Source organism: Ostrea edulis, chromosome 1 (genome assembly GCF_947568905.1).
Source record: "Ostrea edulis chromosome 1, xbOstEdul1.1, whole genome shotgun sequence".
In the NCBI taxonomy this organism is placed as follows: domain Eukaryota; kingdom Metazoa; phylum Mollusca; class Bivalvia; order Ostreida; family Ostreidae; genus Ostrea; species Ostrea edulis.
Window position 1 is genome coordinate 27,475,518 of NC_079164.1, and position 24,145 is coordinate 27,499,662.

General features: G+C 35.8%; 1 protein-coding gene and 1 non-coding gene across 3 annotated transcripts; both read left to right on the forward strand.

Moving 5' to 3' along the window:
• LOC125663863 (cysteine proteinase 1-like) lies at nucleotides 1–22,815 on the forward strand. 2 transcript variants are annotated; one of them, XM_048896280.2, is made up of 12 exons: nucleotides 1–112; nucleotides 2,946–3,032; nucleotides 7,337–7,384; nucleotides 7,634–7,747; nucleotides 8,639–8,746; nucleotides 10,928–11,013; nucleotides 12,391–12,418; nucleotides 12,873–12,977; nucleotides 17,068–17,134; nucleotides 19,960–20,172; nucleotides 20,829–20,967; nucleotides 22,450–22,815. In XM_048896280.2, exons 2-12 carry the CDS (start codon nucleotides 2,974–2,976, stop codon nucleotides 22,626–22,628), a joined length of 1,146 nt encoding a protein of 381 aa, XP_048752237.1. In that variant the 5' UTR covers nucleotides 1–112; nucleotides 2,946–2,973; the 3' UTR covers nucleotides 22,629–22,815. The 2 variants fall into 2 exon arrangements, with proteins under 2 accessions (XP_048752237.1, XP_048752238.1); XM_048896281.2 differs by lacking the exon at nucleotides 1–112 and adding an exon at nucleotides 2,745–2,830.
• On the forward strand, nucleotides 694–765 carry Trnaa-cgc (transfer RNA alanine (anticodon CGC)). Its single transcript has one exon. It is a non-coding gene; the product is annotated as a tRNA-Ala (tRNA).
• Nucleotides 22,816–24,145: the final 1,330 nt, after the last annotated feature.

A 24,145-nucleotide genomic window follows, 5' to 3' on the forward strand; every position in this document is an offset into this window, starting at 1 on the left:
TTATGCAAAGGCCTTGCTCCGCCTCCATATTTCGGGGGTGTAAGTTCGCAGTTTGTAACAAACCAAAACAAAACGCTTAGACTTCTATATTCACAACTGACATTTAAAAAAGGTAAGTGGAGACATATTCGTCGTATCATTTGTTATTTTATTTTAACTCACATTTATGTAAAGTGAAACAATGGCCTTTTGTTCAATAAATTTAACCTTAGTCGTCATGTGATTTTTACGTACACGGTCGATTGTAAATTTACATCGTAGATCTACTGGGCATCGCACATTGTGACATTTATTTTTCTCTTTGTTTAGTTGTTGCTTGTGTTGTATATCTAGCTAGTTCAAAGCAAAATAAAAACCTTAACTCAAGAAAAGATTTATAATTGTATTTATATAGGCCTATTGATAAAGAAAAGAATGGAGTAAACATTAGAGTGATCGTTCTTTGTATTTTTTTTTTTTTTATTTATTTTTTTTTTTTAATAATTCTCGTTTGATAACATGTAGGAAAAGAAGTTGTGTGAAGCTTACTTATCTTTAACTTGCATCAAAAGTAAACAAGATATTTGTGCGTGAAATACATGCCCAATATGTTTCTTTCTTCTGATTAGTATCGTATATGGCTGGTGTGCTATATTTAGAAACAGTATCATCGCCTTAGTTATTTAAAGCAAGTATTTGCCGTCGTATTGCACAGGGGATGTAGCTCAGTGGTAGAGCGCTCGCTTCGCATGTGAGAGGCCCCGGGTTCAATCCCCGGCATCTCCACAGTTTTTTTCTTATTTTTTTCTTCTTCTTCTTTGTTTATTGATTAACCGGGAAAAAGAGTGAAGATGATATCATATACATTTTAAAGTTTTATAAATTTTTATTTTGAACAGGTAGGTAATGTCACAGGTACCTGAAATGTGGATAGCTTGTATAGATCTTGTGTACATGACCCCCTTCTAGAATGAAATTATTTTTATACAGAATCAATAATTTATCCAAAATATGTTGTTCCCCCACCGATCACCCTCATAAGTCGTTCTGAATAGTCAGTTTCTACCTTCTGTAAGCTTAAACATTTGAGAGGACCACTCCTGAGATACTAATATCAGTGATTTCAAATTTTATGTAAATCGTGGCATCTTGTTTAGAAAAATGTACTAAACGATAGAAGAAGCAATAATTTCTTCCACTCCCAGAGAAATAATCTTTTGATTTCTTGAATTACTTGATTATGAGAACTTAATTTTTTTCAAAAAACCCTTAGAATTTGCATCATTTTATTAATTTCACCTTATTAAAAATGATAAAATATAGTACAAATGACTAAATAGGAGACATATTTCAGGCCCTATAAAATCTGTAAAATCCAGGAGCTTCCGGGGGCTTCGCCCCCTGGGCCCCCACCAGGGCTTCGCCCTGGACCCACTGGGGACCTCAAGCCATACCCCCTGTCTCATACAGTGGCGCCCCCCCCCCCCCCAACCGCAATTCCTGGATCCGCCCCTGAATATACATGTACACTGTATGTATTAGTATCTCACCAATGGTCATCTCAAAATCTTACAGAAAGTACAAACTGACTATTCAGAACGACTTATGAGGATGATCGGTGGGGAAATAACATATTTTGGATAAATTATTGATTCTGTATAAAAAAAATAATTTCATTTTAGAAGGAAGGGGGGTATAAGATATCCACACTTCAGGTGCCTGTGGGTAATGCCATATGCAACGCAAATTCATAATTTTTCATGGCATTTCAGGTGCAATTCATTCGCATCATATCTTGTTTCTACCAAAATAACAATGATGATGATAATAAGAAAGACTTTGGGTATATTAGCAGATCAATTTTAGATAATGTAAAATCCACTCTTGTAGGTATTGTAGAAGGTTGTATAGGCCTATACACATGGACGTTACTTAGTTATTGTAGTGCTCAAAGAAATATAGGCGAGAAAAATCTTTGGGTCAACTCTTATCGAGATGAAAAAAATATTCGAAAAGAAATGGTAGAAACGTTGTGTATGGCCTTAAAACTGTATATAGAAGGATCTGATGATCTAGTCAGGGACATGGGATACCCCAAACTGTATATAGAAGGATCTGATGATCTAGTCAAGGACATGGGATACCCCAAACTGTATATAGAATTTAGTAAAACTATTTATAAATGTTTTGATATTGCTGAAAACCCATATCTACCACAAAATTTCCCTATGAAACCACCTTTATTTTTGCATTATTCGCAAATATTTACTTGAAAATTCACGTAACCACAGCAAAATCTTGCTGTATTTGACGCGTCCAAAATCTTTGTATTCTATGATCTTTTAAAAATTATGTCGTGTTTACGTGTTATTAATTGATCAAACACCAATTAATGTAAATCGGTCAGCACTACATGAAATGCACCAATAAGATGACGCTTCTGAGAGATCGATTCAAATTTTGGATAATGTTTTTCCATTGAATTTTCAACTAATATTTATAGGATTATTTTGTGTTAAAAATGGGTTTTTAGTAATATCAAAACATTTAAAATAGTTTAAGAAAATTTGATAAATTTCTTTTGGGTGTAACCTACGTCCGTAAATGGTGCTTGAAGATTAAGGAAAGATCTGAATAAACGCAAATTTCAAATATGATATGAAACAAATTGAACGAAGTGAATGAAGCGATAGTAATTCTAATTCAAATAAAGACGAGGGTGATAATTCATGGCGATATTACAAGTAAACAGAAAAATACAAGGTGGTTGCAATTGGACTTTGCTTGTTGCGTTAGATAACGACGACTGATCGAGATACACATTTTAAAGAGGGATCCTTGATGTTCTCTGGTATGCAAAGCTTTCCGAATTATTTCAGCAGCACAAAGTTAAAGAGGTATTTAAATTTGTCCAAATGTATAAAGATTTAGCGTTTATGTAAGAAGTTTTTATTTTCTTTATATAGGCTGAGCTTACCCCGGGGCTTTCAGAAGATGTCATTCCGGATTTTAGCACTCTGCCTGTTTTGTGCCACTTTTTCACCACTTATAAGGTTTGTATCCGCACGGGAAATATCCCAATAATTAAAAAAATCCACTCAGTGCTAATTGTTAGGTAGGTCCTGGTGTGTGTAGGACTCGTGTGGTAAACCGGGGGCCCGCGGTGATGTAGTTTTATGTTGGTTGGCCACAGATCATGCCGACTGACTTTGATTGATAGTGACCGACTCAAGATGTGTGCCGCTGTTATAAGTTGCATAACGCGTCTTACTGTTATTTTATTGTCCTATAATAATTATGGTCTATCTCATGTAACACCCTATAGTGGATAAGGGTGGATGTGGATAAGGGTGGATGTAAATAAGGTGGATGAAAGAATATGGTACACCAGAGGAGGCTGAGTCAAATTGAAATCTCATATACATGTACCTATCCAAAGCGATCGTGGACCCAAAGCAATAGGTAGTTTTGATCTCGGAACATTTTAATGCCATATAAGGTTTGTTATGGACATTTAAATTTCCAGGAAAGTAATAGCCGTATCGTTTGTCCAATTTAAAAAAAAAAAAATATTTAAAACATATTTTTCTTCTAAAATGTCATTCTGACTTTCTTGCCGCGGAGACAGGAAATGGAAATTCAGTTTGAAATACTGCCGAAGATTCGAGGGTGTTCTTAAAACGATATTTTAAAAGATGTATAGGACATAAAAATGACATTGGTTGGAGGTTACATAAGAACTATTTATAGTTTACAAGGTTAATGATAATTGCACAATGTTCAGGACAATGATATGTACTTCTTTGTTATCTAACCGATATCAGTGGAATAGTGATAAACGCTGTACGTTTGATGATTGCGATATCTGTATTGTTATATTCTTAATATCGTTATTTGTTACTATATTGATGAATGTTAACTAAGAACATGCTAGATAGCCGGTATGAATTTAACAAAGACTCGAAGATCGTTCGTTTGTGTTAAAAAAAAAGTACTCAAAATCTCGTTCCACTTGTCTGTCAAGAGTAAGGAGTTTTTTGTAAGGCAGAGCAATCACTTGACCGTTTTGATTATTTCCATGCTTATTGATAGCTTTTGCTAATGAACCAGTGAATGGATGACCATAGTTCCTTTCTACGTCGCCTTTCAAGGTTCTTTGTTACCGAACAAGACATTTCTTTAACGCATACACTGTTCAATTAAAGATAGCAGAGCATGCATTAATGATTTACAACTACACGTATCAGAGGTTTTTTTTAATGAGAGTTCTTCTTTTTAGCTCACCTGACTTATAAGCTCAACTGAGCTAATCAGCTACTCTGATCACCGGTTGTCCGGCGTCCGTAAACTTGACACATTTTCGACTTCTTCTCCAGGCATACAGGGCCAATTTCAACCAACCTTGCTATATCAAAAGATCCTTGGGTAAAGGGGATTTAAAATAATTCAAATGAAGGGTCACACCTTTCTCAATAGGAGATAATAAAGAAATAGTTAAAATTCGATGGTTCTTTTAAAAAATTGTTTCCCAAGAGCCACTGAACCAGAAAAGATAAAATTTATGTAGAAGCTTCCTTAATGAGTGGAAATTCAAAATTGTTCAAATCATGCCCCTGGTGAAAGATGGGACCACAATAGAAAGTCAGATTTTACGTAGGGATATATAAGATTTTTTGTTGAAAATCTTCTTTGCAAGAACAACGAGACCATGATTAGTCATATTGATATGCAAGCATACTCAGATGCTTTCAATATGACAAACGCGATGATTTCAGCTTCTCCAACGTCAACTTCCCATATTTTCGCACCAATATTCCATCATCACATGCATATGATGTTTATGTCTCTCAACTGATTCGATGCGCAAGAGCTTGTTCTGCGTATTGTCAGTTTTTAAATGGAATCAGGCTACTGACAAGTAAGTTAATATTAAAGGAGTTTCAACATTTTGGTATAAAGTCAGCATTTCGCAAATTTTATGGGCGTTATCAGTGGCGGATTTAAGGGGGGACGCAGCTGGCGGCACACACACACACACCTAAAATTTTCAAATTTAAGGTAAATCGTGGTGTCTTGTTCAGAAAAATGTACTAAACGATAAAAGAAGCAATATTTTTTTCCACTCCCGGAGAAATAAATGACAAAATCTTTTTATTTCTTGAATTACTTTATTGGAAGAACTTTATTTTTTCCAAAAACCCTTAAAATTTGCGTCATTTTATTAATTTCACCTGATTAAAAATGATAGAAAATAGTACAAATGACTAAATAGGAGACATATTTCAAGTCCTATAAAATCCAGACCCCCTGCCTCATAAAGTGGCGCCCCCCGTAACCACAATTCCTGGATCCGCCCCTGGTTATAACGATCTTACTTACCAATACAACCTATCATTGGGTAAAATCTGTCTAACATGTTTCATATCAATTGAAACAGTTTTTGCACTCTGATTTTGACTACGGGTTACTCCGTTTACCCATCAAGATATAGGGCTCACGGCAGATATGACTCCACTCCTCCTAGGCACCTGATCCCATTTCTGGTACATGTATGTCCAAGGGTTTATGTTTGCCCTGCTCATAGTTTTGTATTCTTTAAAGGAGTTATGAGATTGATCACTATTCGTTACCTTCACCTTTTCATATAATCTATTTGAGCTCTTGGTGTGATAGTCTAATGTTTAAGTTCGATCCTCAATGCACCTGTAATGTGAATAAAAAAGTTATTTTCTAACATTCCGATTGCATTCTAACGAAGTTGCTGAGCAGATGGTGATTCAGATATTAAGATAAATGAAATGATCAATACACGTAGATATATATTATATTAGATATATATACGTCGACGGTAAATGAGATGTCATGTAATTATTTGCTAATCATCAAGAATTTGAAATTGATTAGTGTATGAGTAAAATGAACTATTGCTTTAATCTGTTTGATATGTAGCTGTTGGTGAAGTGCACATATTTTGACCTATACACGGCACCCAGTGCCTAAGCTGCGAGGTTTATTATTATTATTATCGTTTTGAAGGTTGTATCCGAAAACCCCATGACTTCCATTTCTAAATGCGCACTTGGCGTCATAGGTTTGACTCGACGCTAGGATTCTGGCCTCCCAGTTGGATTGGTTGGTTCACAGGTACTCGACGTTCTAAATATATATATTTAAAAAAAACTTCTCTCCCTGTAAAAAAAAACAAAAAACTATTTCACAGGAAGACTATTTTTTAAAATTATATATATGTATTTAAAACGTCGAGTGCACTGCCTATGGGTTGAATGTATATTGTTTAACGTTCCGCTCGAAAATTTTTCACTCGTATGGAGACGTCACGATTGCCGGTGAAGGGCTGCAAAAATTTAGGCCTATTTTCGGCGCTAACGGCCCTTGAGCAGGGAGGGATCTTTATCGTGCCACAACTGCTGTGACACTGGCCCCCGGATTTTGCGGTCTCATCCGAAGGACCGCCTCATTTAGTCGCTTCTTACCACAAGCAAGGGGTACTGAGGACCTATTCTAACCCGGGTCCACATGGGATCATCTCAGTTGGAAAGCGAGCGCCATACCCAATAGGCTACCACGTAAGAGAAAATACGTACCTTCTCGAAAGGTTTCCCATAAGGAGTTTCAGCAAGATTTATACACTGACTTTAAAATTGAGCAATCAGTATCAAAGAAACTAGTGATTTTTACACCTGGTCTGTATGTAGGTGGTGATTAAGAGCACATGCATCAACCATGAAAATAGGGTGCATGTCAATCCAGACTGTATGTAATTCATTTGGTTTAGAAGCCCAGTTCAATGACCGAATTTGTTGCATAACTAAAAATTTTGAGAGAGAAACAATGGTGGCTAGAGATCAAGTATAGGGGTGTTTTTGTTTTGTCCGTCCATTGTCTTTTTGTCTCCTCATTTCTCTGCAACTTTATACTTGGTCATATGTCATCTGGTCGCTGCCATGGTCTCTATGTCCTTTTTGTTTGTTGTGAGAGTTCCATATAATTTACTGAGTAGATTATGCTTTTAAAACAATAATTATACAAAGACTTTTGGTGTAGGTTTGGTCACGCACTGGCTTGACTTGGGACGGGTAAAGCTGTAGGGAACATGTATTGCTATGCTTATGTTGTTTTTTATCATGACCTGCCTAATGTTAAAGACTAGGAAATGTATGTAGCTTTGGTCTCTTGCCTGGTGAATCTTGGTGAATTGTTTACCTTTTTTCATGAAAAAAAAAAAGATGTTAAAGATCGAGACATTTCAAGGAATTGTTTGTAAAATCATATTGCATAATTTCATATGTACCTTTATGTTAAAACTTATCTACATTTAGATATGAATTCATTTCAGATGTGAAAAATACCCCGAGGATGCGGAGAGTGCGCTTCATCTCTTCCAGTAAGATCCGCCCACCCATTAACTCACACATGTACACTTCCTCATTACGATAAAGCAAATATAAATTTGATTTGGGGGGTGTTACTTTTAAAATATCAGATTACCATAATTACAACAAAACATTTGTCTTGATATTAGGCAATACATACATTTATTGGCAGTTTATAATTAGTATAAGTTTGAATTATTCTTGCTTTTAATCCAATGATTCCTACAAGATAGTGTATGTTGTACTTTGGGACTTTTTAGGTCATGGAAAAGGGAGCACAACAAAGAATACCAAAGTCACGTGATAGAACAAAGTAAATTCAAGGTGTTCTTGGAGAATCTTAAAGTAATCAATGAGCTGAACGTTATGTTCAAGTAAGTTCATGATTTAGTCCAATATCTAGATATGATATGTAAATATGAATGGATTTCTCTTTGAGTTTTGCTTTGTATTTTTTTCAACATTCTTTTTTGGGTGAAATCACCTTCCAATGAACTTCTAGATCCAATGAATAGCCAATAGCCAATCTATCTGTATAATTGTGCTTAGCTGTCATTTGTAAAGTTTAATTTAGCCAATCTATCTGTATAATTTTGCTTAGCTGTCATTTGTAAAGTTTAATTTATCAGTTTAAAATAAATTGGACAGAATTGCATATTGTAAGATCTATGTTAATGGTGCTAAAAATACGTTCATAAAGGCTAGAACTTTCTCACCTTTTTGAAGACTGACACTTAAGAATGCTTGTATTGCAGGTTTGGACTATAAATCATATAGCTAGTAATGACACTTGACTGATATAAATCAATCCATCAATGTCTTACGTAAACCACCATTAATCAGTAGTAAAACACTGGATCACAATTTCTTGTTAAATACATATGTACTTACATATGTATTAACACGGAGACGGGCTGGGGCAACTTTTCTTTCCACAGTTGGATTTAAAATTCTCGTCGTATATGTGTACATTAATTTTAGACACACATATTTAAGACTTTTTTTCTAATCAACATTGAGTACATTATAATTGGACATGAAGCACCATGTCTTACTTGTAAGCCATTGGTATAAGTCATGGTGTTATAAATTCATATATGTAATTCTATATATACATGTACAACGAATGCTGTTTTATGTACTTGCATTTAACCTGTTTAATATTTTTATTTCATTTTTATAGTAAAATCTTTAAGATGATCGTAAACAAATATACGTATATACAATTTATGTTCAAATAAATGATTATATAAATTCCATTAAAGAGGGAAGACGACTTTTGGATTGAATCATTTGGCAGATTTGAGTCAAAAGGAATTTTCTAAAACAGTACTGATGCCGAAAAGAAGGGCGCCGGTTTTTGAGAGAGAAAGGTAATTCTATTTAAAGAAACCTTCATGTACAGATATATTTAATGTGTGTAGACGTTTTCAAAGCAGTATTTTATAACTGACACTTTGATAAATGGAGGAACGGTCATGATATTATACATAATCTATATTAATAAAACAACCTTTTGTTCCCCAATTATGAACACGACCATGCACATGTCCAACTAGGTACAAATGGTTGTCGTTAGCAAGAAAACATTGTCCCCTAACGTTTTCATGTTTACTTCATACAAACATTTGACCTTGGTATGGGCATTGAACCTCATTATAGACATTTGCTTTCATAACTTCACTAATTAATTGACTGCACATGTAACCATCACCACGTGAAGTCCCGGGGGTTGTTTTTGTTTTCCATGTTTGCTTGTTTGTCTTTCATTATATGATGGTGTAAACGATGTATTATTATGAAATTTATGCATAAGCATAAAGTGATACATTTACTTAAGAGAAAAAAATAGGATAAAGTTCATACATATAGCATTAATATGACACAGAAAAGTAAAAAACAAACACTAAAAACCTCAAACTTTGATATAGAACTTTGTAGCAATCTTGGATTATAACTATTTATAGGCGGCAATGAAATATAAAATTTATTTTCTGATAATTTTCGTGTATGAATAATCAAATAATATTTAATATTATGCAAACATATACACAAAAATTGAGTTTTAAAATGTGTGTATACTTCTAATAATTTAAAGGTGATCATATCATTACTGCATTACATTTATTTGTGCTTTTTTTTTCAACTTACACAAATCTCCATGACATTTTACATAATCCACATCAATCATTTCTTTTTGTTCATCCTTGTTTTTCATATATATTTTTTTATATCTCCCACTTTTAATTCTGAGGTTATGAGAACTTATTCTAAATTTAAATTTCAGAGCTCACTATTTTAAAAAATGAAATGCCATTCGAAAGAATTTTATAAGAATTGCACTGAAGCTTATATCCACCTCTCTTCATATGAATTAAGATACTACAAATGAAAAAGAAATTAAATGCCAGTGCTTAGAATTGCTTACAAATGAATAATTGTAAGATTGATTGATTGAATATTGTTTATCGTCCCTCTCGAGAATCTTTCACTCATATGTAGACGTCACCATTGCCGTTGAAGCGCTGTGAAATTTAGGCTTATGCTCGGCAATTACGGCCTTTGAGCAGGAAGGCATCTTTATCATGCTACAGCTTCTGTGACACGGAACCCCGGTTTTTGCGTTCTCATCCGGAGGACCGCCCTAGCTATTTAATCTCCTCTTACGACAAGCAAGAGGACCTACATATTCTAACCCGGATCCCCACGGGAGCACTGTAAGATGCCTGATAGTATTGTATATGAATAAATTAAAGATATTATTAAGAAATAAAATGCAAGTAGTAAGAATTGTATGTGACTAAATATACATGTACTGTAAAACACGGCTACAGCGACACACGCTTATAATGAATTCACGCTTACAGTAAAACACGGCTACAGCGACACACGCTTATAATGAATTCACGCTTACAGTAAAACACGGCTACAGCGACATACGCTTATAATGAATTCACGCTTACAGTAAAACATGGCTACAGCGACACACGCTTATAATGAATTCACGCTTACAGTAAAACACGGCTACAGCAACACACGCTCATAATGAATTCACGCTTACTGTAAAGCACGGCTACAACAACAAACGCTTATAATGAATTCACGCTTACTGTAAAGCACGGCTACAGCAACACACGCTTATAATGAATTCACGCTTACAGTAAAACACGGCTACAGCGACATGCACTTATAATGAATTCACGCTTACAGTAAAACATGGCTACAGCGACACACGCTTATAATGAATTCACGCTTACTGTAAAACACGGCTACAGCGACACACGCTTATAATGAATTCATGCTTACAGTAAAACACGGCTACAACGACACACGCTTATAATGAATTCACGCTTACTGTAAAGCACGGCTACAACAACAAACGCTTATAATGAATTCACGCTTACTGTAAAGCACGGCTACAGCAACACACGCTTATAATGAATTCACGCTTACAGTAAAACACAGCTACAGGGAGACTCGCTTAAATATAATTATATAGGTTCCTAAACATTTAATTATATAGGTTCCTAAACATTTCACTGTATTACACTTAGATACCTAAGGAGTTCTCATTCAGCGGCTCTCCCGGATTCGTTCGATTGGACAGGGCAAAAGAAAGTCACGCCGGTCAAGGACCAAGGTATGCAGTCTTTTCAGTAGATGTTGCTTTCATTAGGGGGTGGGGAAGAACGAAATGGAGGCATGAGGTAATTTGTAATATTTGGCATTATTATATACTTTCAATTTCATCTCTTCTTTTTTCTTTAAAAGTTTGCGGGCATAGATCACACGATTTATGCCCGGAAACATTCCGGCCCGCAAACATTACGTCACAATCAAATTTCTACGCCGTTAATTTTGAAATTTTTCGTGTTTTTCATTTTTTACTCAGTTAAACTGATAAAGTTATTGTTAAAAATAAAATTATTTTTAGTTTCTAAATGAAATTGAAAGTATATAATAAAAAGGTTATATACTTTGTATGGGAAATATGACGACCTCGTTTTTTGTCGCGGACGGACCTCGCAAGCTCGGTCCGTTTACGCGCCAAAAAACTCGGTCGTCATATTTTCCCATACACAGTCTATAACCTATAAGTGTTGATTTTCCAATATGCCTGCAGTGTTATATTTTCCTGTTATAAGTACATGTACTAGTATATCTAGATTTTTATAGGTCAAGTTGAAGGGTCAGTGCTTTCATTGAGAAATACTTATATAAATACTATTGTATGAAATCAATAAAATTTTATTTTGACAAAAGATTGGTAAATGTAAATAGGATGTCTATCAATATATTGATGGAAAACAATGACAGAAAAATCAAGACATACCCATAGTATTATCAGTAGCGGATCCAGGATTTCCGAAAAGGGGAGGTCCACATGTGAAATTCCAGTATTAGCCAAAATGGTCAACCATTTTGGGTACCAAATCTGGAGTTTTCATCTATATGCTGTGGTGAAAACGGGGAGGGGGGGGGGGCTAAATCCGCCACTGACCATAATGATAATTATTTCTAATAATTAGAATTTAAAAAAGCAAGGAATATAACATATAAAAGTCAAGTGGAAAATGTAGTTTTCAATGATTTAGTTCAATTGTAACATCTAAAAGTTACAGTAAATACCTTTTCATTTCTTTAATTGTTTTAAGTTGAATTATTTAGTTATTAGCATCAACAGACGTCCATACATTAATCATATGAACTTAATATAACTCTAATATTTATACCAGGTCTATCATGAGCACTGGGAATAACGAAGTATGTAAGGTTTAACACTAGCACCATTTCTCTATAATATATACATGTGTATATCAGATTGATTCTCAAAAGACTCTCGGTATTATCAATCTGTGTAGTAGTACTAATGGAATGAGCCATAGAAGTTATTTACAGACTGAATATATGACATACGAGAAATGATTTGGAATTAAAAACAATTCAGTACTGCCTTTGTCAAGGTGGTGAAACGTTGTGGTCAGTACTAACATTATTTGTTTTCTGCTTATTACAGGCGCTGCAGGGTCATGCTGGGCATTCAGGTCAGTCACGTGACATAGTCTTGTGGTTCTTTGCAGTCATCCTACCTTTTACAAACATTATTTTAATCGTCTGTCTAGTGTCTGTACACTGCGACATTGTACCTAGACGCCCCCCATAACTATATGTCCCCATAATGCTATGTCAAACAGACGCTGGATTGTTTGAAGAGCAGCTCTATCGACGTGCATAGCATAGTGTATTAAAGAACATAAATTACATTGAGAAACCGTTAATTATAGTCATTCTTTATGGGAAGGGTCACACCCTTTTCAAAACGGAGATAATCAAAAAGTAGTAAAATTATGGAGGTATCCTTTGAAAATCGTTTTTTTTTTCTACAACCACCGCGTCAGATTTTATATCTGGCATGATGCTCATTCTTTGAACACTTCCAGTACACGATATTCTGACTGTTATGATTTGAGTACAAAACTCTACTTATATTGAATTCAGTGCCATTGGTAACATTGAGGGGCTGTGGGCGGTGATGGGGAAGCCCCTGACTAACTTCTCTGTGGAACAGATCGTGGACTGTGATGGCATGGAGGACGTTCCTAAGTAAGTACATGTATATAACTCCTGCCACAGGGGATGTAGTTCTTGTGTGTTAATGCTCACTGTGCTTTCTTTTCTGTCATTTATATATAGGATCTCTCATGGTTTCTGGTTTGATATGATTTATATTCAATGAGTTGTGTGTTTTCGATACCCGAGCCTTGTCGAGGGGATATAAAACACACAACGACTTGGATATACATGTACAATGTAAATCATATCAAACCACAAACCAAGGGAGATTCTTTTTTTTATCACATGCTAAACACCCACCCCCGGGTATTCATATGTATGTTACTGTATTATTGGGAATTTTACTTCCTGACATTTTATATTTAAAAAAACAACAAACAAAAACTACGTAATATTGACGTTTATTAGTAACGTCACAAACGGCATGTGCTAAAGATTGATTAGCAAACACTGATAGGTATCGGGTGTTTTAGGGACGCAGTGCATTTGTCTTACACACACATATATATGTATATACATGTATATGGATATATATATATATATATATATATATATATATATATATATATATATATATTGTTTTTGTCCTGTCTGTCATTCTGTCTGAAACTTTAACCTTGCTAATGACTTTTGAACAGTAAGTGATAGAGCTTTGATATTTCACATGAGTATTCCTTGTGACAAGACCTTTACGTGGGTACCAACATTTTTGACTCTGTGACCTTGACCTTGGAGTTTGACCTACTTTTTGAAAACTTTAACCTTGCTAGTAACTTTTGAACAGTAAGTGATAGAGATTTGATATTTCACATGAGTATTCCTTGTGACATGACCTTTCCGTTGGTACTAAATCTTTTGACCTTGACATTTGACCTACTTTTACCAAGATATTTGTCCTTGTGACCTTGGCCATCTTCGGAATTGGCCATTATGGGGGGCATTTGTGTTTCACAAACACATCTTGTTATATAATGACTAAATCCTTATCGCAAGTATTTATGTCGCAGAAAATATATTAGTGTGATTTATAGATGGTACATGTATAACCAAATATTTACGCCACATCAGCCCATCTAGCGGCCTCGACTGGTGTTGAAGAAGTAGGTCGATGTGGTTCCATGGTGGTTTCCTCGCTACCTGGTTTATGCAGAATAAATGAAACTCGTGTAAAGACGTCATGTTACACCTGATCTTTGATCAGTGATTAAGGATGTTATAATTGACACACTGCACATAAAACCCGCCGGTGCTTCAATATAAGCGTCAGGTGTCCCCAGACATATTCGTCTGATTTACCTGTTGAATTCTCAATAAAAGATCATCTGGTAGAAAGTATGAAGCGTTTTCCAATTTACGACAATGGGAAATTATGCCATAAACCGTTTTCGTATAATGATGTAGAAAGTCTAACATTGGGCGACTTGATGAGATCCTGATTGGTTTTCCATTTAATTAAATGTCACGGTTATGCAATACATGTATAACTAAAGGTCGGTGCATATTAGCGTTTCTTATCGTTGTGACCCGAGTTCGATACTTTTGATCGACAGTGGTTTATATGAGAGGGCTTGGTGGTCACCTACTCGAGTATATGTAGGTGGGTGACACCCATGCCCCCCCCCCCACCCCCGGCCAATACCCGTACCGCTGAGAAAAAAATATTTAAATACTGACTGTACATGTATAAATTGAATCAAGTTGTAGAACTTATTAATTGTCGTCAAACGGAACTTTTTGTCTTAAGAAATGTTCAATTTAACGAGTAAACCTTGTGTCAAATTTCGGCACACAGAAATGCAAAAAGAGGAGTTTAATGGTTTTAAATTTCTTGACAATGAATCTACACAAATATATACAAAGCACCGATATGACCATCGACACGAACAATTCGATACGTCACTACGTCCAACCAACGAAAAAGGTGTACTACTATAAATATAATGAAGGATAAAAATACGAACGAACACGTATCCCTGGACGCACCACACGTGGGATCAGGTGCCCAAGAGGAGTGAGCATCCCTTGCTGACCGGTCACACCCGCTGTGAGCCCGATAAGATACATGTACGTGTAAGTCGTACGTTAAATTAAATTTGCCACTGATTTAGATAAGATAGGTGAACTTGGCGAACAATAAGCCTATTCACGAATAGGCACCGGTCGTGAATCGGAAGTTTAAAATCCGCATTGATGGTACCCGTATTCAAAATAGATACAGTACCTTACTAAAGCGCTGTCCAAAATATTTAGAATTAAAAACCAATAAATAGATCATACTTCAGAGAAGAAAATTTAATCAAAATCATCATCAGAATTTGTTTTACAGGCAGCATCATGTATATCAGCGACTTTTAACACACACACACATACCGGTACTTACACTGATGCCTGGAGTATCTAAGGTACCAAATGACACTACATGTACGCGCACAACATCCAACAGTAATTGCTCCGCATTTCCATTGACATATTAACTTATGTGAATAAGAAACCTCAGATGTTTTGTGGTGTAAATCAAATTTGGAATAGCGTTTTCTGTATGGTGCAGTATTAATGCTTTGATCTGGATTCAGTTTTCCTCAACAAATGTTTTAAACAGCATTTACAACCCACTGGTACTAATATACCGAATATGATAAAGGCATCAGGTCTTGCCTCTTTTGCTACAACTCTGAGGTCGGTTTTACAATTACAGAACGCACATTTGCTGTATATTTGTAGAATACAAATGGGACAGAAACAGACACTTGATTTGCTTTTGTTTTTGTACTGAACTATAAGTTCATTGTGCCTTTTACACTGGCTGCACTGGTTGCATATTTTGATTTTGTCATGATTCTCTTCAAGTAACTTCTGAAGCATTGTTGAAATTGTTCTCTTTAACTTTAAGTTGTCGTTTACATAAACAACATCCATACATGAGGCCCCATACTTGTAAAATAGGTAGGAAAAATTGGTATTCGAACCATAGATATGTGCAATCTTGGCCTATCCAAAACTTCAATAAGACTGTCGCTATACCATCTCGGCTATATATATATATATATCTCCATACCATGAAGATTTACCGAAGTTCAAGCTATATAAAGTCACCCGACATGGACATAAAAAATATCTTGATAATTACGACAAAAGTTATATACAAGAAGTAAGGTTTTTTTCCATAGAGTGGGTCAAGTCTCCATACTTTTATTTACAAAACATTTTACACCTGAGCTTGTACTAACATATTTTACTCAGTTCACAATGGAGACTTGGCCCATTCCATTTGAAAATCTGCTTGGAAAAGTCAAATTTACTGTTATTTTATGCGTTTTTCGCGTATAGGTGATTTTAAATAGCATTTTTTTTCAATGTTCCTTTGAAATTGGTACATTAAAAAAGCATTTTTGGAAACTATGGATTAATTATTTTAACTAGAATGCAAATTTTTCTTTTTCTGGAGAGTTTCAATTTTAACTTTAATATTTGTCTTTCTGTGGGTTCTCGGCTCGATAAAGTAACCCATCTTCTTTGAATGAATCGCGTTTTAGGAAACACACACATACACAATCCGGAACAATACAATAATCGATATGATTTGAAAGCTCAAGGCCGAAACGAAGTTAGATGAGTTGTGTTTGAATTGCTGTTTTTAAACGACAGTAACACGTTAATAGATTAACTAATGGTACGATTTAGAATCACAAGGTCGATACTCAAGGCCGAAACGAAGTAAACCGAGTTACACGTTGAAATACTGTTTTGGGAGACATTTACGTGAAAGAATCTGGAACAATATACGGTGCAACTTGAAAACTAAGGACGACAACCAAGGCCGAAACGAAAGATCTATACGTTGTATCTTCAATCATATTTTATTAGGCATTAATGAAATAAATTAAGGCGAGTCGAACAACAAATAGGGGTCAAACGACAAAGACACATGCACAAACAATGGCAAAGAAATGAAGTGTGAAAAAGAGGGGAGGGGGGTAGTTCAGACAAACTATGATACAAAACAGCACTAAAATCCAACCCGATACCTAGAAGTGCCGGATCCACATTGCAGATACAAGGTCAATACCGACATTAATTTTTTATTAAAAGCACCTATTTATAGTTCCCGCTTGTTTTACAGGGGTGAGGCGGATTGTGGAGTTTTCGGGGGCTGGCCTTTTCTGGCTTATCAATACGTCATGAAGGCGGTAGGTACATTCGGAACCTCTCACTCTTTACTCCGTACATAGACTCAGGCGTCGCACGATAGACATGTTAGGGTGGATATATCGTAAATAATCTGTGGTCATTGGCAGACGAAGGTAAGAAAAAATGTTTTCATGCGGAGACCATAATAGATGTACATTTTTTTTCTTAGGTAAAAGAATTCAATCAAACCAGTAGCTTTGTAAATCGCATGTTGCAATTCTTATCGTTGCCTTACAAGCAGAACTTCGTCTAATCTTGGTTGAGATTCGGCTCGGCTGAATATTTGGGACTGACGCCTTCACCGAATTTCGGAGCAGTCCTTCATAATTCATGTCTGGAAATTTACTTTCAGCTTCGGCCAGTTTCAGTAATTAATGTGCACTTAGGTGACGCTGCTATTCGCTTCAAGTAAGTTATTTGACTATTAAACCAAATCTGTATCACTATTAATGTTGTATTACTTACCGTCTAAGTATGTAAATTCCATTAAATAAACCATCACTTATTTTTCCGTTTAGGGGTCATCCATAATTGTCAACCATTTTCCAAAGTGTGCAAAAAGCACACTTTTTGAGATCCCCCCCCCCCCCTCAAAAAGTGTACATCAACCATTTTCAAATTCCCAACAAGAAGATCGACAATCAAGTTTATGAGCAATTTAGTTCAAACAATGAGTTCTTTAATATTGGTACCCCTATTTCTTGTTATATATGAATGGTATAATGTTTTATAAATGTGCAAATCTTGTCACAAAATAGATACAAAATGAGTGTACCTTATTCATTACTGTTACCGATCTTTCGTCGGCGAAAATCTCGAAATGGCGTGTTTCACTGCGCTTGTTGACGGTAAGGTCCACATTTTCTACTTGAGTATTTTGATATTTGCTCATGAATTTTTTGCGCATACATGGTATGTCTCGGCTAGGAATAATGGAAACTTTCTCACTTATGTATGTAAAGACATATTAATCTCTATTTTTAAAAATGTAGAACACTTTTATCAAATGACAATATGTTTGAAAACGCTTAGAGCCCCGATGTCAGAATTTCCTTTTCCAAGACATCAATATGTCACATTCATAATCCTTTTCGAATAGGATGTACCATATTTTGTACCAGTTATCCATTTTGAATCCTCTATTAGAATGGGATTTTGTTACACTCTGTTGTGTTTGAGTGGATGTCATGAGTGTGTGTCAAACAGAAGTAATTTAAATTGCATAAGTCTCTCATAAATATGCTTCATCATCATGATGCCTTTTTCACAAATTGACATTCCAATGTATCTTTATATATTATTAATTCTAACATATATACCAGCTCCAAACATTGCTATATCAATTACAGATGTCATTTTCCTCTAATAACCCTCGGCGGGGCTCTTGCTGACCGTGTCAGTTTTCTAGTTGAAAATTTATAAGGGACCAGGACTGTTACGGTGTTACATAGCAACTTTTTTCCCTGTTGCGTAAGGTACTGGAATAAATAGTAATAACTCATTGTCCAGAACATTGATGCTTTATTTAGTTTATAAGTCTGACCTGTCTAAAACTACCAAGAGAAAAAAGAGCGTACGGTAAAATTGTTGATTTTTTACCCCCTTCCCCCCGAGCGTGCTTTTTGCACACTTTGGAAAATGGTTGACAATTATGGATGACCCCTTAAATGAAGACTTTATATGGCGCAATGTTTTATCTCCCAAAATTGAAGAGTTCCTATAGAGCGAAATTCAAGTAGGTATAATATTGTGTCATGGAACTCTTCATTTGAACGGAAAATTTAGTGCCTATTTTCATTTTGGGATTTTTATACCTAGACGGCAAGCAATACAAAATTAAGAGTGAATAGTGATGGAGGGTTAGTTTGATAGTCAAATCACTTATTTGAAGAGAACAGCAGTGTCACCAAAGTGAACATTAATTGCTAGAACTGGCCGAAGCTGAAAGTAAATTTCCAGACATGAATTATGAAGGACTGCTCCGGGATTCGGTGAAGGCGTAAGTCCACATATTCAGCCAAGCCTAATCTCAACCGAGATTAAACTTCGTCTTGATCGTATCACGTTTCAAATCGAAGTAAATCACTTTGACCGAGTCTTTTTATGGAGTAAAGGGCGGGGGGTTCAGATCCCTGTAGGTTTGCATATTTGCTTAAAGAGGAATAAGACACGAGATATATCTGATATGGATGGAAAGTGGAGATGAACAATAATATTTTGTAGTTGAACATTTTCAAATTTACCTTACCCAGTGAGATACCCAGCTAGACAATTGCATTTAAAAGTATCATACAAGTATTGCCAGTACCTGTATTTATATTTTCATATTTTATTTTAATTCGGTCCCGTGGGGATCCGTGTTAGAGTAGGTCCTCAGTATCCCTTGCTTGTCGTAAGAGGCGACTAAATGGGACGGTCCTTTGGATAAGACCGCAAAACCGAGGCCCCGTGTCTCAGTAAGTGTGACACAATAAAGATCCTTCCCTGCTCATAGGCCGTAAGAGCCGACCATAGACGCAACCCTTCACTGGCATTGGTGACGTCCCAATATGAGTGAAAAATTCTTGAGAGCGACGTTAAACAATATACAATCAATCAATATTTTCATTCGTGTGTCAAAAAAAAGTTGGCCATTATGCCGATCTGTCCTTCTTCCTTAAGGAAATACCGTTCTTGAAGAGATACTTTGACATATCATAAACATACACTATTTACTGTATATTATGTTACATGTATCGTTTTGTATTCTTAAATGCATCGCAACCTCAAAGAGTCATTAGTTGTTGAACCGTACATACACTTTATATATGATTATTCAAAACAGGGAGGTTTGGAGACATGGGAAGATTACTGGTATTGTTCCGGTCTAGGGGGCGCTCCAGGTACCTGTGCAGCTTGCCCCGCCCCTGGTTATAATACCACCCTCTGCGGACCACCCATACCTTACTGCAACATGTCGCAAAGCTGTGTCACGAAGCTAGACGTCAGCAAGTTCCACCCAGGCCTGAACGTAGTGTCGTGGAAAGCTATTGACGAGGTGAAAACTGATAAATAATGTAGATGAAACTTGTCAGGAGTACTGAGTATATGTAGTAGGCTTGTGGTATTTTCCTTCAGTGTATTGTAATATTTTGAATTATTTTACAATAATCATATGATTTCAAAAGTAAATTAACACGTCTTAAAAAGAATTTGCAGTCAAAAGGTTAACAGATTTCGTTCAATGACACTTGCTGACAATATTCATTGAAACCTATTATTTTATACATGTGGATTTGGTGCAAATGAAGAGAGAAAAAGATAAGGGATACTCGTATTTCAAAATACCACGTATCGAATTTTGCGATATGAATCTTTCAACATTGAATGAACCTCCAATTATAACCTTGCGTTTTCATAACCCTTTCTTTCTCTCTCAAAATTGAAAAATAAAATCTGTATTCCAACATGACTTTGTCATGCATATTTGTACTTTGAAATTTAGAAATCGTTAGAAAAATTCGAAAAAATATATTTTAGAAATAAATTTGCATACATTTACATGTATGAGAAGGACTGTAAAACTGTCACGGACGGAAATTCATATATATCAATATTACATCTATTTTAGTAGAAATGGGTCCGCTGTCTTTTGGTTACCAAATTGAATGTTAGATTAATTCCATGTATATGTAGTTACAATTTTACTCGCAGAATGAAACTTCAATCGCAGAACAGCTCATCAAGATCGGACCTTTGTCAGTTGCACTCAACGCCGAACTTCTTCAATTCTACCACCATGGAATTTTTGATCCGCCAAGCTTTGCTTGTAATCCAAAGAGTCTAGATCACGGTGAGAGGTTTATTTTATGACCGAATTCAGATATACAATTGCACTGTATTATTTAGTACATCGCCTGGTTTTTCTGCTGATCTAATTTTGTTATCAATGAAAGTGGCGTCGGTGGCCTAGTGGTTAGGCCGTCAGACTTTCGACCGAAAGGTCGTGGGTTCGAGTCCTGGCCGCGGCAGGGCTGACGTTGTGTCCTTGGGAAAGTCACTTTACATGAATTTCCTCACTCCACCCAAGTGTAAAAGGGGTACCTGGAACAGTGAAAGATATTGTTAGAATGTTAGTGCTCTAGCGTTTAAGGTTTGCCGGGGTAATAATGTACATTGATTATTGTAAAGCGCTTTGAGCAGCATACGCTGGATAAGGTGCCATATAAAACCAATCATTATTATTATTATTATTAAACCAATCATTATTAAACTTACTTACTTAGACCTCTTCGTGCTGGTTTGCACATAAGGCTTACATTTATAAGGCTAGAGTAGAGACATCCAGTATGCTCTGTCTTGAGAGCAAGCAAGTCTTTATTTGTCCCCAAGTGCATCCTTGTTCCTTCATCTCTCTTTCTACTGCTCTCCTCCATGTCTCTTTTGAGTGACCTTTTTTCCTCTTCCCTGCTGGTATCCATCTTAGAGCAACATGTGGGATCCATTCTCAAAACATGGCCTAGCCAGCGCCACCCCTCTTCTTAATTTCCTCTGATACTGCTGTTGTTTTAGTTTTGTTGTAAATTTCTCAGTTTGATATTCTATTTGGCCAAAAAACTTTTAGAATTCTTCTTAAACATCTCCTCTGGAAAACATCAAGTTTATTGCAGATGGTTTTTGTGACTTTCCAGGACTCTGAACCATATAAAAGAACTGAAATTACATTGCTTTTGAAGATCTTGATTTTCGTGTAAAGTTTGATTTTTGAGGAGTTCCAGATTTTCTTTAAACTTGCAAAGGCTCCTCTGGCTTTGGATAGACGGTGGTCAACATCGATTTCTGAGTTTCCATCTTTTGTAATTTTACTTCCCAAATAAATAAAGTCATTTACCTCCTCTACTGTCTGGTTGTTGATCAAAATAAGATCTTCTCTTTCCGTGTTTATTCTTATTACTTTGGTTTTAGCAGTATTTATGTAAAGACCAAGTTGTTTTCCTGTTTCTTCCAGTATTGAAAGTAAAACAACGATATAATCATCAAATTTTATAAGCAATCCTTATTTATGGTACAATGTATTATTTGTACAACCGTGAAGTTGTCTTTCGTAAATACTGCAGTGTCATAGAACAGCTCACCGAGTCCGGGAGGATCTGCCCTACCTCAAGACGTAGTGTGAACGGACACAATAGGCGTGGTTTGCGACGATGTAGAACAGATGTATACAGAATTTGCAGCTCTTCAAATTTAATCCACAATACGTTCAAGGTTTACTTGATATGCTCTCACAAATAAATGCTGCAATTGTGTATAACAACCGAATGTCATTTTGTTGTAGGCGTGTTGATAGTGGGTTTTGGATCAGAAAAATCTATTTTTGGAACCAAAGACTATTGGAAAGTAAAAAATTCCTGGGGTCCTAAATGGGGCGAGAATGGATACTTCCGGATCCTTCGTGGTCAAGGAAAATGTGGAATAAATACCGCAGTTACTACCGCCGTGTTGGCGAAGAATTAGACGTCAAGAGTTATATTTCCTACTCTATCTGTATGTATATGAGATAATTGTCATGAATGTATGTGAAGTTTTTTTGTTGAGGAGCAAATGAATTTAAATATAAACTTGTGAATCTATGGAAGTCATTCAGTTTTAGCATGTTAATGTGTATCATTGAGATAATTAATAAAAGTTATTGTTGAATAAAGTTTTATGCGTTTTCAAAAATGATGGAACACTTTACTGCTTTGGAAATGATAAAGCAATTAAGCAGAATAAATCCACGAAAGATCGTTAGTTTCTTACCATACTTTTTTTTTTTTTTTTTTTTTACCTCAGCTGAGCCTTCAAGTAAGCTTTTCTTATTGTCGTGGTCATAAACTTTTCACATTTTCATCTTCTTCCCCAGAACCACTAAGCCAATTTCAACCAAACTTGGCACAAAGCATCCTTGAGTTAAGGTGATTCAAGTTTGTTCAAATGAAGGTCCACGGCTTCTTCAAAGTGGAGATAATCTCAAAAATAGGGTGGGGTCCAAACAAAATCTCAAGAACCAGCGGGCCAGAAAAACTGAAACGAAACAAAAATGAATATGAATCCCCCCCCCCCCCCAAAAAAAAAACTTGAAAACTAAAATGAATAATTAGAAATACGTTTAAATATGACAATGAATTTCACAATTACATATAAATAAAGTTATCATGATTACCAAACACCGCTACATATATTTCCAGTATAAGAAATGTGAATACTAGAATGTCAACTAGCTTAAACGTCTGTTCCCTTCAAGGATAGCGCCGAGAGTGCGGGCCCTGGGTTAGTAAAAGCGGGAAAGTGAGTGAGTATTAGAAACTGGTTAAACAAGTATAGGGAAGTCCAGTGGTCAGTTATAAGCACACACACGTGGTCTGTCACACTTGAGCGCAGAAATAAAAACACATTTACACTTACGCAAAGATGAGAAATAAATGATTAATGATAATTTATTTACAGAGGTTACATGTATATGTTCTATTTGTAAAATAAATCTAAATATGGCAAACTTATCAGTGGTAGAGAAGAGTAATTGAGAAGGTGGAATGAACACTTTAAAGAGATTCTCAACAAGGACGAGCCAGAGTCAGACGTAGATATTACAGAAGAAGCTATAACATGATATGAAAGGTGAAGATAACTAACAGTGATCAATCTCATAAATCCCATAAGCAATGCAAAATAGATACCTCTGGTATATCCAGGGGTCCGTGTTTGCCCAACTCTATTTTGTATTGCTTATAGGAATTATGAGATTGATCACTGTTCGTTATCTTCACATTTCATAGTTGCGCAAACACGGACCTCTAAACACACCAGAGGTGGGATCAGGTGTCTAGGAGGAGTAAGCATCCCCTGGCGAGCGGTCACATCCGCCGCGAGCCCTATATCTTGTTCAGGTAAACCGCGAGCCCTATATCTTGTTTTGGTAAATGGAGTTATCCGTAGTCAAAATCAGTGTGCAAAAAACGGTTTAACAATCGGTATGAAACACGTCAGACATA

Coding starts and splice junctions, on each gene's coding strand:
- LOC125663863 (XM_048896280.2), top strand. CDS start 2,974: ATGTCATTCCGGATTTTAGCACTCTGCCTGTTTTGTGCCACTTTTTCA. Junction 12,419..12,872: donor GGGTCATGCTGGGCATTCAG/GTCAGTCACGTG, acceptor TATTGAATTCAG/TGCCATTGGTAACATTGAGG. Junction 20,968..22,449: donor TCCAAAGAGTCTAGATCACG/GTGAGAGGTTTA, acceptor ATTTTGTTGTAG/GCGTGTTGATAGTGGGTTTT.